At 41.7% G+C, this 14,270-nt stretch overlaps 1 protein-coding gene across 1 annotated transcript in view; it reads right to left on the minus strand.

The window, feature by feature from the left end:
* Positions 1–3,381: 3,381 nt before the first annotated feature.
* The window catches only part of OTUD4 (OTU deubiquitinase 4), a 120,387-nt gene continuing 109,498 nt past the window's right edge, over positions 3,382–14,270 (minus strand). Inside the window, exons 16-20 of the mRNA XM_077279276.1 lie at positions 11,931–11,980; positions 8,527–8,656; positions 7,821–8,075; positions 7,698–7,738; positions 3,382–7,360 (exon numbers count right to left, since the gene is read on the minus strand). Coding sequence (XP_077135391.1) covers positions 6,251–7,360; positions 7,698–7,738; positions 7,821–8,075; positions 8,527–8,656; positions 11,931–11,980 — 1,586 coding nt within the window. The 3' untranslated portion in view covers positions 3,382–6,250. The remainder of the gene's footprint in view (positions 7,361–7,697; positions 7,739–7,820; positions 8,076–8,526; positions 8,657–11,930; positions 11,981–14,270) is intronic.

A 14,270-nucleotide genomic window follows, 5' to 3' on the forward strand; every position in this document is an offset into this window, starting at 1 on the left:
GACAGCAGCATACGGCAGTGGAACAGGGACAGGTGAATATCGCAAGTGCCGGGGGCCTGAGCCAGTTGAAACACCGGCACCTGACCCCCATAGTGCGCCGTGTACCCTCCTGCTCAGGCCCCTGACACCTCTTCCTCAGCGATGAGAGGCATGTGTTTTTGTTTTTTTTTAATCGCAGCATACGGGGCATATTATGCTATGGAGAATCTTATGGGGCCATCAACCTTTATGGAGCAGCATGTGGGGAATATTATGCTATGGAGCATCTTATAGGGCCATCAACCTTTATAGAGTAGCATACGGGGCATATTATGCTATGGAGCATCTTATAGGGCCATCAACCTTTATGGAGCAGCATACGGGGCATATTATGCTATGGAGCATCTTATGGGGCCATCAACCTTTATGGAGCAGCATATGGGGCATATTATGCTATGGAGTATCTTATGGGGCAGCATATGAGGCATATTATGCTATGGAGAATCTTATGGGGCCATCAACCTTTATGGAGCAGCATGTGGGGAATATTATTCTATGAAGCATCTTATGGGGCCATCACTAACCTTTGTGCAGCATTATATGGGGCATATGTTAATATCGAGCATCTTAAGGGGCCATTACTAACCTTTGTGCAGCATTATATGGGGCATATTTTTGCATGGAGCATCTTATGGGGCCCATCATGAACTTTACGGAGCATCTTATGGGGCCCATCATGAACTTTTTGGAGCATCTTATGGGGCTCATGAACTTTAGGGAGCATTATATGGAGAGTATTTTGCATGGAGCAACTTATGGGGCTCCTGATTCAATATGGATATTCAAAAACATTTAACCTTCTGATGTCTCAGTGAATTTCACTTTTATTGGTATCTATTTTTATTTTAGAAATTTACCAGTAGCTGCTGCATTTACAACCCTAGGCTTATACTCGAGTCAATAAGTTTTCCCAGTTTTTTGTGGCAAAATTAGGGGTCTTGGCTTATACTCAGGTCAGCTTATACTCGAGTATATACGGTACCTATCCGGTATCGCCACGGGGTCTCTTCAGGCTAGAGGTCGGGACATGAATCCTCCGTCGGAAACGGCGCATGCGTATAGCACACTTCAAGCGCCATTTTGTGACTTACATATCCGGGGATGAGGATTGCGGCCCAGGAGGGTTGTGGCGCTGGAATCCGCGCTTTCCGGTGCCATTTTTATATACTGAATCTATATATAAAATACGTCAGCGGAGCAATCCAGCCACTTTCTACTGAATATATATATATATATATATATATATACACATACATACATATGACAAGGTGGGGTGCAGGATGGGAGCAGCACATGACAGGATGTGAGCACCACATGACAGGTTTGGGACGCAGGATGAGAGCACATGACAGGATGGAGACGCAGGATGAGAGCACCACATGGCAGGATTGGGCACAGAATTGGAGTAGCACATACCAGGATGGGGGCGCAGGATGGGAGCAGCACATGACAGCATGCGGGTGCAGGATGGGAGCACTACATGACAGGATTGGGGTACAGGATGGGAGCACAAGAGAGGATGAGGGCACAGGAAGAGTAGCACATGTCAAGATGGAGATGCACAAAACAGGATGAGTGCGCAGGATGGGGGCTGCACATGACAAGGGGGAGCAGGATGGGAGCAGCATGACAGGATGGGGCGCAAGATGGTAGCACCACATGACAGGATTTAGGGCGTATGATGGAAGCAGCACATAGCAGGATGGAGACCATATACCAATATAAATGCTCGCCACCCGGGTGTAGAACGGGTTCAATAGCTAGTATCTTATAGTCAAGTATCCTGTTATGCTTTGCCCAAGATCCACAAAGGGACTAACCCTCCTCCTATGAGGCCAACCATAACAGGAATTGGATCTGCAAATGAACATTTAAGCAAATGTCTCGATTCCCTTCTTCAACCTTTGGCATAACGATCTATTGGATATATTAGAGATTCTAGGGAAATTTTTGACCAATTTTCCAAAATCAAATGGTCAGTGAAATACTATTAGATAAACTGTGATGCGATCTCCCTATATACTTCGATTCCACTGCATGTGGCTATCAAAGCTCTAATCTTTCATCTAGATAAGTACAGTAGTTACACTCAGACCATACAAGTTTATATTGTTCAGGTTGCAATTTTCCTTATGATGCAGCACAGAAGAGTAATCGATGGGGGGCAAGTTTTCACCCTCCCTAGCAAATTTGGTGCCTTGGATACTAATTTTTTTTACCAAGAGCTGCAATACCTGCCTTGTTTTTCTCCATCTTCAATGCTCTTACTGAGGGAAGGAGGTTATTGGCCAAAATCTCGTGATACATTGCTCCATCCATCCTCCCTTCAATATAATGCAAATAATGCAGTGGTCCTGTCCCCTTGGTAGAAAAGCACATCCAAAGTATCATGTTTCCCCCACCATGCTTCACGGATGAGACTGTGTTCTTGGGGTTGTTCTCATGCTTCTTCCTCTGAACATGGCGAGTGGAGTCGATACCAAAACGTTCATCTCATCTGACCACATGACTTTTTTCCATGTCCCCTGTGGATCATCCAGATAGTTATTGGTCAACTTCTAACGGGCTTGGACATGTTCTGGTATGAGCAGGGGGACCTTGCATGCCTTGCAGGATTTTAATCCATGACGGCGTAGTGTGTTACTAACAGCAACGTTTGATTCTGTCCCATCTCTCTTCAGGTCATTGACCAGGTCCTCCGATGTAGTTATGGGTTGAGTGCTGACCTTTCTCAGAATCATCCTTACCCCACGAGGCGAGATCCTGCATGGTGCCCCAGACCAAGGAAGATTGACAGTCATCTTGTGATTCTTCCATTTTCTAATTGTGCCAACAGTTGTTGCCTTCTCACAAAGCTGCTAGTCTATTGTCAAGTAGCCCATCTCAGCATTGTGCAGGTCTACAATTTTGTCCCTGTTGTCCTCAGACAGCTCTTTGGTCTTGGCTGTGGTGGTGAGGTTGGAGTGTGATTGTGTGGACAGGTGTCTTCAATACAGGTAACATGTTCAAACAGGTGCAGTACAGGTTATGAGTGCAGAATAGGAGGGCTTCTTAAAGAAAAACTAACAGGTTTGTGAGAGCCAGAATTCTTGTTGGTTTGTAGGTGATCAAATACTTATTTCATGCAATTTTATTATTTAAAAGGCATACAATTATTTTCCAGTTTTTCTTCTTAGATTCTGTCTCTCACTGTTTTAGTGTACCTGCGATAAAAACTGAACTCTCCATTTTTTTTGTAGGTGGGAAAACTTGCGAAATCCCCTCTTCCACCAGCGACATGGGTGGTGTATTAGATAATTTTGGGCTTGAATGTATGATATTGTTTTGTAATAGACTGTAGACTTGTGTGATAAATATTCTTTATTGAACAGATAACGTTAAGGCATTACTAAGTTTTATATTAATTATACAAGTTGAACAAGTTCAACGTTAATAGCAGACCTCAATAGAGGTGTAGAAAGTCCCCCTTTAATATTTTGGCTGGAAAATGTCCACCCTTTTACAGTAAATATCTTTATTAAATATATTTAAACAATGTATAGACACAAGAAAAGGATTTTTTTTTTTATCAACACAAATAAAAACTTATTCATACCAAGGAGTCAGTAGCACTTAATCCTTTAATTCTGGATTTATGTAGTAAATAAAAACCAACAAACTTAACATGTAAACATGATGACAGCAAAAGCTGTTTCTATAGCACACACCACACAGAAAGAAATACAATAGCATATATGCTTCAGAGAAAACGTCCCCGGAAACAGGCATCAATTACAAATCATTTGCAAGAAAACATTCAAGTCCACCACAAGCTTTAAAAAAAGACCACAAAAAAAAAAAACCTCTAAAAGAGTAATAAATGAGAACATTAAATATTTCTGCATAACAAAAATGTCCGTTAAACTCAATGAATATTTAAAAATAATCTAGACCATTAAGCAAAAAGAACATTGTAGTTTCATAGACAGATTTAAAGATAAACTATTCAATGTGCTTACACGTCTTTTCGATATGTCAGTGCAAAATAGAGCATAAATGTTTGCTTTCACAAGTTTTCTGTTTGAACACAAGCCCATAATTCTTTAACTTGAAGCCTTAAAAGGCCATGTACTTTGAGGGCATTTTAAAAAAAATACAATATACAGATGTATATATATTTTTTTTTTAACTGCAATTCCTGTAATTTTGGCTAAAACTAATTTTCATAATGGGGTTTTATAAAAAAAAAAAAAAAAATCAGCAGTTGGTCTCCTGTATTCATTATAGATTGTGCAGTCCCAATCAGTGTTAATTTTTTCATATGAGCTCTCTGATCGCTTGTACTATAACTGCTCTCTCTGTTCTCACTGCTTATGAATTTGTTCTTTTTGATTTAAGTTACATTTTACTTGGTTTTATACATGTGAGCTTATATTTGTCTTAGGGAGAGAAGAAAGAGAAAAAGAAAGACAGAAACAAGACAGGAGGACAGAGATGAGCGTGTTTACAGACCAATAGAGTTGAGAGATTGACAGTGACTGAGCAGCCTGCAATGTATGGGAATATTTATAGGCTGTAAAAAACAAATAGTTCAACATTTTTTAAACAAAACAATTTATTTTCTAACAATGTATTTCACCTAAAATTGAAAAAAAGTTATACGTAGCCTTTAAGGTAGCCATTAGTGATGAGCAAGTGTACTCGTTGCTCGGGTTTTCCCGAGCACGCTCGGGTGACCTCCGAGTATTTGTTAGTGTTTGGAGATTTAGTTTTCATTGTGGCAGCTGAATAATTTACAGCTATTAGCCAGGCTGAGTACATGTGGGGGTTGCCTGGTTGCTAGGTAATCCCCACATGTAATCAAGCTGGCTAAAAGCTGTAAATCATGCTGCTGAGGCGATGAAAACTTAATCTCCGAGCAGTCAAAAATACTCGGAGGTCACCCGAGCAACGAGTACACTCGCTCATCACTAGTAGCCACACCTCAAAAATAGCAGTCAGTTGAACTCCTCCAGCTGTCAACAGTTACTTCCTGAGGACTATGCAAATTGCCTTTTTCATTTCATTTCTCAGAGGAGCATTGCATGGCCTACAAGTCTCCTTACACTGGCATGTCAGTCTCCACAAGGAGAGATGTTTAAGATTCCTGAGAACTGACAAGCATGCTCCTCATGTTGTCTTAATTTGGAGTAAGCAATTGCCGGACTCCCCCCTTCGAGGGCTCATTCCAGTAATGACAAAACATTGGGAAGGCTTCATTTTAGCATGTCCAATCTTCCTTTCCAGTTGACATCTGTCATAAGCTGAGGCAGGAAACCCCCATACACAAGATGGTGGGTCGGTCACTCCAACATCTACAGGTTCAACTGACCAACAGCTAATGTGTATGGCTGCCTTTAGTTTATCGATAGCAGCTATATGTCCCTTCACTGAAATATTGTCTCTGGTGCACAACTCTGCATCACAAATGGCATCATGTCATCCTACTAACCAAGCTTTAAACAAAGAACTGCTGAATAATAGTTAGAATTTACCATGGGACGGAGGATCTTTGACAAAAAAAACCCAAAACCTTAATATTTCCATTTTTAGTTGCCGCATAGACATTGCTTCCCTCAAAGAGTGAAGTGGTTTTACAGTCTGCAATTTACAGCACATCACCATAAGTAACTACATTCAAGTTTCTCCTCTGTGGAGTTTAAGTTGAAGGCCTTTGGAATGGAAGCACAATCAGAAGCAACAACCTTAAAAAAAACACTAAAAAAAATCCCCAACTGACTGGTAGTTTTAAAAAACAATAAGGCATTTATACAAACAGCCAAGTTCAAATGTAGCATGACAATCTAATATCACTGCAAGTCTAATAAGTGCTGAGAAACTGGAGATCAGGCTGTCCAATCAGTCCTCTACTCACTACATGTAACTTCTCTGGTGGTAAGAAATTACTACCACATCATCACTTTATCTTTAGCTATTCCCACTATCAATCTATTTCATCATTAGAACAAGAATATTAAGAAACCCAAGTGGTATAAATGAAGCTGAGAAGTAAAAAAAAAATAAAATAAAAAAAAAATACAAATTTATTGACTGCATTGCCCTTTCCCCCCCCATTTCTGAACTTGTACTTTAAGAATATATGATTCTCCTTTTCTTATCTTAACTATGTATTGTCCAAATAAATATGAAGAAAAACATACAAACACTCTTAACTGTGATCAGTTATCAACTTCTACTCATGTTGCGGTTTATAAGAATCCACAAATTGCCGCCTTCGATTTGGCCGGCCTCGATAATTTCTGTAATAGCCATCTTCTCTGCCTCTTTGTCCCCTCCAGCCCTCATCAGTTCTGGCATACTGGTAGCCCCCTCTGTTGGTTTGATAATACCGGTCGTTTCGAGGCCTCCTACTCCCATATGTCTGATTGTAAAAGTTTTTGGATCTTCCACTACTCAGCATGTTAGATACTTCTCGCTCATCCTCTGAGCTCTCTTCCCTAGCTCTAAGTGACCTATCCACAGGTGGAGTTATCTGGGCCATTACTGGTGGTACTGAAGCAGCTTCATTCTCGATGGATGCTTTGCCATCTGGTATTTCAGGTAAGACCACGTGAACGTCAGTCACATTAGCTGGAGGCTTATGCTTCTCCTTTCTGGCCATATCTGAAGTTGGCTCCTCTGGGACTACAGTGGTATTCGACACAAACTCTCTGGCATCAGCAGCAGGCAACAGAGGCCCAACTGGTTCGCTCACAAAATGCAGGGACTGATTTATTGCTGTTTGAACTGTGTTATTTTCCAAGACAGTCACTGCTGAAATGTTTTCAGACAAACTTGAATCCTGAGGGTTAATATAGACATTATGTCGTACCATTGGGTTTTCAATGAACCCTTGATATGGATATCCATACCAAACAGGTGGGAAAAATGGAGATGCTATTGGGAGAGGTCCCATATATGAGCCCTGTCCGAAAGGAGGTTGAGGAAGCATTGCCTTGTTTGATAGCTGGTCTTCAAATTCACTACCTTGTTCCTGAAACTGGCACTTTTCTTCTGAAGAACCAAGTTGTGGAGACATTTCCTCACCAATTATTGGTATTTGGACATGCGAGGGCTGAACCACTGGGGGACATAAACTTGTAGGCAGTTCACTCTCATTCCCCACCATACTCTGATGAGCAAAGCATGAAGGATCTACTTCACTTTGGTTTACAGCAGCTTCCTGTACCCAATGGCTTTGTGGGTAAACATGAACATTTGGATACATCCTGCAAATATTTAAATAGGCTTGATGAAGGGGATGCAGGTATAAATGTGGGGGCCACATTGGACATGTATAAGCCTGTGGAGAAATTAATGAAGAGAAAGTCTAGTTACTGTAGTTCAATCAGAAACAAGTCACAACATTAAAACTATAAAAAATAAATAAAACTAACTAAAAAGTAATACAAAATTTTGTTAAAGGGGTTATGCAGCGTCCTTCACTTCTGCACTAAGGAACGTGTTCAGCTGACATGCTATCGTGGTGTTGACAGGTCTGCTAATATTTGGTAAGTAGCATTTGTGCCACATCAGTACAGGCACTCACCTCTCGATGTGAAAAGGAGAGGCACAGAACAACAAGTCCATAGATATACAAATATAATGATCGAGCATCTTTTACATGTCTGAATACTAACCTTTATGCCGAGGTTGTAAAAGAAATGCAGGATGCTTTTATCTGAAAAAAAAAAAAAAAGGTCTTTAACACACTTGACAACAGTTACATCTGAAAGACAAGAGTCCACCTTAGTGTGACTTACCAGTAGGAAGGTCATCTCCGTTCTTACACAGAGAATAGGGAGGAGGAGCAGTGGCTCGCTCGCCCTTCTCATTTACTGGAAATCCAGGATACAGGGGATCTTGGTAAGCACTCAATGACTGTGGTATAGGCAGTAAAGGCTGGGAAACTGCTGGAATTGAAACTGGAAGTGGTGAGAACTGGGCTGAATTCACCTGAGGTTGTAATATAGATTCTGATTCAGCTCTGGGTGAAGTAGGCATCTCCACTGAAAGCCCTGAAAAAATATAAGGCAGATACATCAGCTACTATTGATTTTTGGATAGTTATGATCATGTAATGTGAAAAACGTAAACAATATTTATATGTATCAAATCAATAGTAAGTCATGAGGAGAGCCACCTTACTTTCCACATAATTGTAGCACCTGCTCTTCTTGAGTGTCACATACACAGTGCACAGGTCTATTATATCTGTATTTTATGTAACCCACAAGGTCTGATTTATTCTGCTTGGTAACATCAGTGGAGTCGATAAGACACCTCTATCTCCAGGGATACAGACCACACAGTTTGCAGTGATCACCATACTCTTGTGGATCCTTGTAAGGGATCACCTTATAAGTCCTGCATGTTTCCGTGATACATCATCCGTCTCACTATTTCACGAAGTGCTAGTCTTTTACAGCTACATTTATGTGAGAGCAAGAAATAAACAAACAGACAAACCTGACCAAGGCGGGACCACGGTGGGTTCAGAAGGCACTGCGGTGGGCATCTGCTGCTCAGCAGGGGTTGGAAGAACGGTGTCATCATGTAAAACATCAGAGTCAGAGGTAGCAAATGGCTTTATGATTTCCTGTCAATTAAAAATCAGCAATAAGTAAACAAGAGAATTATAATTTGCACTTTACAATGTTGCCGAATATAATAACCACATCCTGACACCTAGCCTCCCCGCTTACTTTTTTCTTCTAATAACGGGCCTCACTGCAGCAGCGAATACATGCATTTTATGGAGATGGAGATTACATTGTGATTTAATTCTTTTTATATTTCCATAGGTTGGATTTTTACTTATATAAAAAAAGTTAAGTGGTATTCTTCTGTTTCCTAATTTTCAATCCTGGAAAATGTGGGTCGATTTAAATATATTTAAGAAATAAACTGTGTAACGGTTTTTTACCCATTTTTACATTATTTTCAGTCTGCCTAGGGAACACAAACTTGCGCTCGTTTTACCACTTGTACTTATACTGTAATACTTCAGTATTGCAGTATACAGTAGAAATGATGATCTGTGATCACACCACCTAAATATATTTTTGGCACCTGCCCTGTGCAGAACGGGCTCAGCTCATTACGGATCAGACATGTGACGAATAACTGCGCCACATGATGGGTAGCTGTTAGCTCTAGGTGATACTATTCTCTACCACTATAGTCAGCGAGTCATATCTACTTGGTTAACGTGTGGGACACATTTATCTAGCCTCTAGATTGGCAAAATATCATCTGTGTGGTGACTTCTTTAGGATTTCCACCATTTTTTCTATAATTGGGAAATGTTCACACAGTTGTGGAACAAAATAGCTTTGCATACTAAGAATTAATCAGGAAAACTCTTAAGCTGGCCATACACGTAAGATGGTTGTTGGCCATTAGTTTGTTTGGCTCTCTCTCCAGACTCCCCATACAGTCGAGGGATCTTGTGTTTTCAAGCATGGAGCTAGGAGAAAACTGCAGCCTGGCATCGACAGTTCTGCTGATATTCATTTAAAGTGAATGGAGGCCTGCACTCTGATGGTACCCTGGTATTCACATGAAGAGTAGATTATCTTTCATAGGAATGTAGGAAGCAACACTGTATTCAGCAATTATGAAGCCAAAAGTGGTTATTGACAGGGTAGCATTAAAAAAAAAAAGTTTAAAAAAAAGACGTTTATTAGCATCCTGGATAGGACCTGTGCACAGTATATACCGTGTGGGAATAAACATACTAGAAATAGGAGGAAACCAATATGGCTAAATAGAGCTGTAAGGGGTGCAATAAGGGACAAAGAAAGCATTTAGAGAATTAAAGGAAGTAGGTAGTGAGGAGGCATTAAATAAATACAAAAATTAAATAAATTCTGTAAAAAGCAAATCAAGGCAGCAAAAACTGAGACCGAGAGACTCATTGCCAGAGAGAGCAAAAATAATCCCAAAATATTCTTTAACTATATAAATAGTAAGAAACTAAAAAATGAAAGTGTTGGCCCCCTTAAAAATAGTCTGGGTGAAATGGTGGATGAGGAAAAAGCCAATATGCTAAATGACTTTTTTTCATCAGTATTTACACAAGAAAATCCCATGGCCGACAATATGATCAGTGATAACAAAAATTCCCCATTAAGTGTCACCTGCTTAACCCAGCAGGAAGTACGGCGGCGTCTAAAAATCACTAAAATTGACAAATCTCCGGGCCCGGATGGGATACACCCCCGAGTACTGCAGGAATTAAGTACAGTCATTGATAGATAATTATTTTTAATCTTTAAAGACTCCATAATAACAGGGTCTGTACCACAGGACTGGCGTATAGCAAATGTGGTGCCAATATTCAAAAAGGGGACAAAAACTGAACTCGGAAATTATAGGCCAGTAAGCTTAACCTCTACTGTGGGTAAAATCCTGGAGGGCATTCTAAGAGATGCTATGCTGGAGTATCTGAAGAGGAATAACCTCATGACCCAGTATCAGCACGGGTTTACTAGGGACCGTTCACGTCAGACTAATTTGATCAGCTTCTATGAAGAGGTAAGTTCCGGACTGGACCAAGGGAACCCAGTAGATGTAGTGTATATGGACTTTTCAAAAGCTTTTGATACGGTGCCACACAAAAGGTTGTTACATAAAATGAGAATAATGGGGATAGGGGAAAATATGTGTATGTGGGTTGAGAGCTGGCTCAGGGATAGGAAACAAAGGGTGGTTATTAATGGAGCACACTCGGACTGGGTCGCGGTTAGCAGTGGGGTACCACAGGGGTCAGTATTGGGCCCTCTTTTTAACATATTTATTAATGACCTTGTAGGGGGCATTCAGAGTAGAATTTCAATATTTGCAGATGACACTAAACTCTGCAGGGTAATCAATACAGAGGAGGACAATTTTATATTACAGGATGATTTATGTAAACTAGAAGCTTGGGCTGATAAATGGCAAATAAGCTTTAATGGGGATAAATGTAAGGTCATGCACTTGGGTAGAAGTAATAAGATGTATAACTATGTGCTTAATTCTAAAACTCTGGGCAAAACCGTCAATGAAAAAGACCTGGGTGTATGGGTGGATGACAAACTCATATTCAGTGGCCAGTGTCAGGCAGCTGCTACAAAGGCAAATAAAATAATGGGATGTATTAAAAGAGGCATAGATGCTCATGAGGAGAACATAATTTTACCTCTATACATGTCACTAGTTCGACCACACTTAGAATACTGTGCACAGTTCTGGTCTCCGGTGTATAAGAAAGACCTAGCTGAACTAGAGCGGGTGCAGAGAAGAGCGACCAAGGTTATTAGAGGACTGGGAGGTCTGCAATACCAAGATAGGTTATTACACTTGGGGCTATTTAGTTTGGAAAAACGAAGACTAAGGGGTGATCTTATTTTAATGTATAAATATATGAGGGGACAGTACAAAGACCTTTCTGATGATCTTTTTAATCATAGACCTGAGACGGGGACAAGGGGGCATCCTCTACGTCTGGAGGAAAGAAGGTTTAAGCATAATAACAGACGCGGATTCTTTACTGTAAGAGCAGTGAGACTATGGAACTCTCTGCCGTATGATGTTGTAATGAGTGATTCATTACTTAAATTTAAGAGGGGACTGGATACCTTTCTTGAAAAGTATAATGTTGCAGGGTATATACACTAGATTCCTTGATAGGGAGTTGATCCAGGGAACTAGTCTGACTGCCGTATGTGGAGTCGGGAAGGATTTTTTTTCCCCAATGTGGAGCTTACTCTTTGCCACATGGTTTTTTTTGCCTTCCTCTGGATCAACATGTTAGGGCATGAACTAGATGGACTTAAAGTCTTCCTTCAACCTTAATAACTATGTAACTATGTAAATTTAGTACATACCTCACTTAATTTCTGCTCGATCACTTTTGGGGGCTGTGCCAGTTTGGAGGCTTAACAAAAGAAAATTACATATATTAAAAAATGACATGTACACACAGAAGGTTAATAGCAGTTTTGGAGCACAACCTAAAAGGGAATTTACAAGGAAAGATTATTATCGTGCATTCTTAAAAATACTCAATTTGAAGCAGGGCTGTGGAGTCGGGCAAGCCAAACCTCCGACTTCAACTCTGATTCCTCAATTTTCCCGACTCTGTCCCTACAGCACTGCCTCACTACTGAGCATGTACATAAAGCGCAGCACAGATTCATCTCATCCTTACATCAGGAACAGAACAGACATTTATAGGACATTTCATAACTTTCTCAGATTCCTCTGAAAAAATTTACAGCACATCCTGCATTGTACTACTGTACCCAATTCATTATACATTTTAGGAATCGGTCCATTTCAACCCCTTTCCGACATTGGGCGTACATTTGATGTCCTACTCCCCTCCCTTTGATGTGGGCTCCGGCGGTGAGCCCATACCTTTACTGGGACATGTCAGCTGTTCTGAACAGCTGACATGTGCCTGCAATAGCAGCGGGTGGAATCGCAATCCACCCAGGGCTATTAACCAGTTAAATGACGCTGTCAAACTGACCGTGGCATTTAACAAGCGCTTCCGGCAATCGCGCCGGAAATACGTAAACCGGTGACCCCCGTCTCCTGGAGACCTCTATGGTCGCCAGTGCCGGCTTGCTGTGAGCGCCACCCAGTGGTCGGCGCTCATAACAAGCGAGTAATTTTGCTATATAGAGGCAATCTGATCATCGCCTCTATGTAGCAGAGCGGATCGGGTTGTGGCAGCTTCTATTGAAGCATGCCAGAAAAAAAAAAAGTTTTTAAAAATACATATAAAAAATAAATATAAAAGTTCAAATCACTCCCCTTTCGTCCCATTCAAAATAAAATTAAAAAAATCAAGCATACACATTTGGTATTGCCATGTTCAGAATCACATGATCTATCAATAAATAAAAAGGATTAACTTGATCGAAAAACGGCATAGCGATAAAAAAGTAAAAACGCCAAAATTACGTTTTTGGGCGATCAAAAGATAGTGTCTGCACCAAAATGGTATCATTAATCCCTTTCTGACATCTGACTTACTATCCCGTCGAGGTGGGGTGGGCCCGTATGACCACCGACGGGATAGTACGTCATAGCAATCAGCCGCGCTCACGGGGGGAGCGCGACCGATCGCGGCCGAGTCTCAGCTGCCTATCACAGCTGACATCCAGCACTATGTGACAGGAGAGGTCACGGACTGCCCCCGGCACATTAACCCCCGGCACACTGCGATCAAACATGATCGCAGTGATCCGGCGGTATAGGGAAGCATCGCGCAGGGAGGGGGCTCCCTGCGGGCTTCCCTGAGACCCCCGGAGCAACGCAATGTGATCGCGTTGCTACAAGGATCTTGTACCTCCTCCTCCCTGCAGCCGGCCCGGATCCAAAATGGCCGCGGGGCTGCATCCGGGTCCTGCAGGGAGGTGGCTTACCAAGCGCCTGCAGGACTGTAAGTCAGATCGCTGACACAGTGCTCTGCAAAGTGTCAGATCAGCGATATTACACTATAACATGATGCTAGGGATGAGCTGTTCAGCCACCATGAGAGAGTCTGTCTGACCTGGGGAGACAATCGAAATCTGCGGTTGAGGGAGAGAGGATTCCTGTTCCATACTACTAGGATTGCCTGTTGTGGAGAGGACGAAGATGAAGCTGTGCGAATGGTACTGCTTCTATAGTCGCAACCATCCTTCCTAACACCCTCATGCAAGACTGTATCGTATGAGGGTGCGGTTGCTGAAGGTTCCTCACTTCCCGCCGGAGGGCTAGGACCTTGTCCTGGGGAAGGATTGATAGGGCTTGAGAGGTATCGAAAATCATGCCTAGAAATATGATCCTCCGAGAAGGTTGTAGGGATGATTTTCTTAAATTTACTAGCCAAACCAAACGAGCAAGGGTGTCCAGAGTAGTGCTGACATTTTCCTTGCAAGCTTGATAGGTCGGCCCCTTGATCAGGAGATCGTCCAGATATGGCAAGACTACTATGCCTTGGGAGTGCAGAATGGACACCACAGCTGACATGACTTTCGTGAACACCCTGGGGGCGGAAGCCAGCCCGAAGGGCAAAGCTGTGAACTGGAAATGTAGGTTGTTTAAAGATAACCTGAGAAACCTTTGATGAGGAGGAAAGATGGGAATATGTAGGTAGGCATCCTGAATGTCTATTGAGGCCAAGAACTCTCCCTTTTCCATTGAAGCAATCACTGACCGAAGAGATTCCATCC

The sequence above is a fragment of the Ranitomeya variabilis genome, chromosome 1 (assembly GCF_051348905.1).
Source record: "Ranitomeya variabilis isolate aRanVar5 chromosome 1, aRanVar5.hap1, whole genome shotgun sequence".
Lineage (NCBI taxonomy): Eukaryota > Metazoa > Chordata > Amphibia > Anura > Dendrobatidae > Ranitomeya > Ranitomeya variabilis.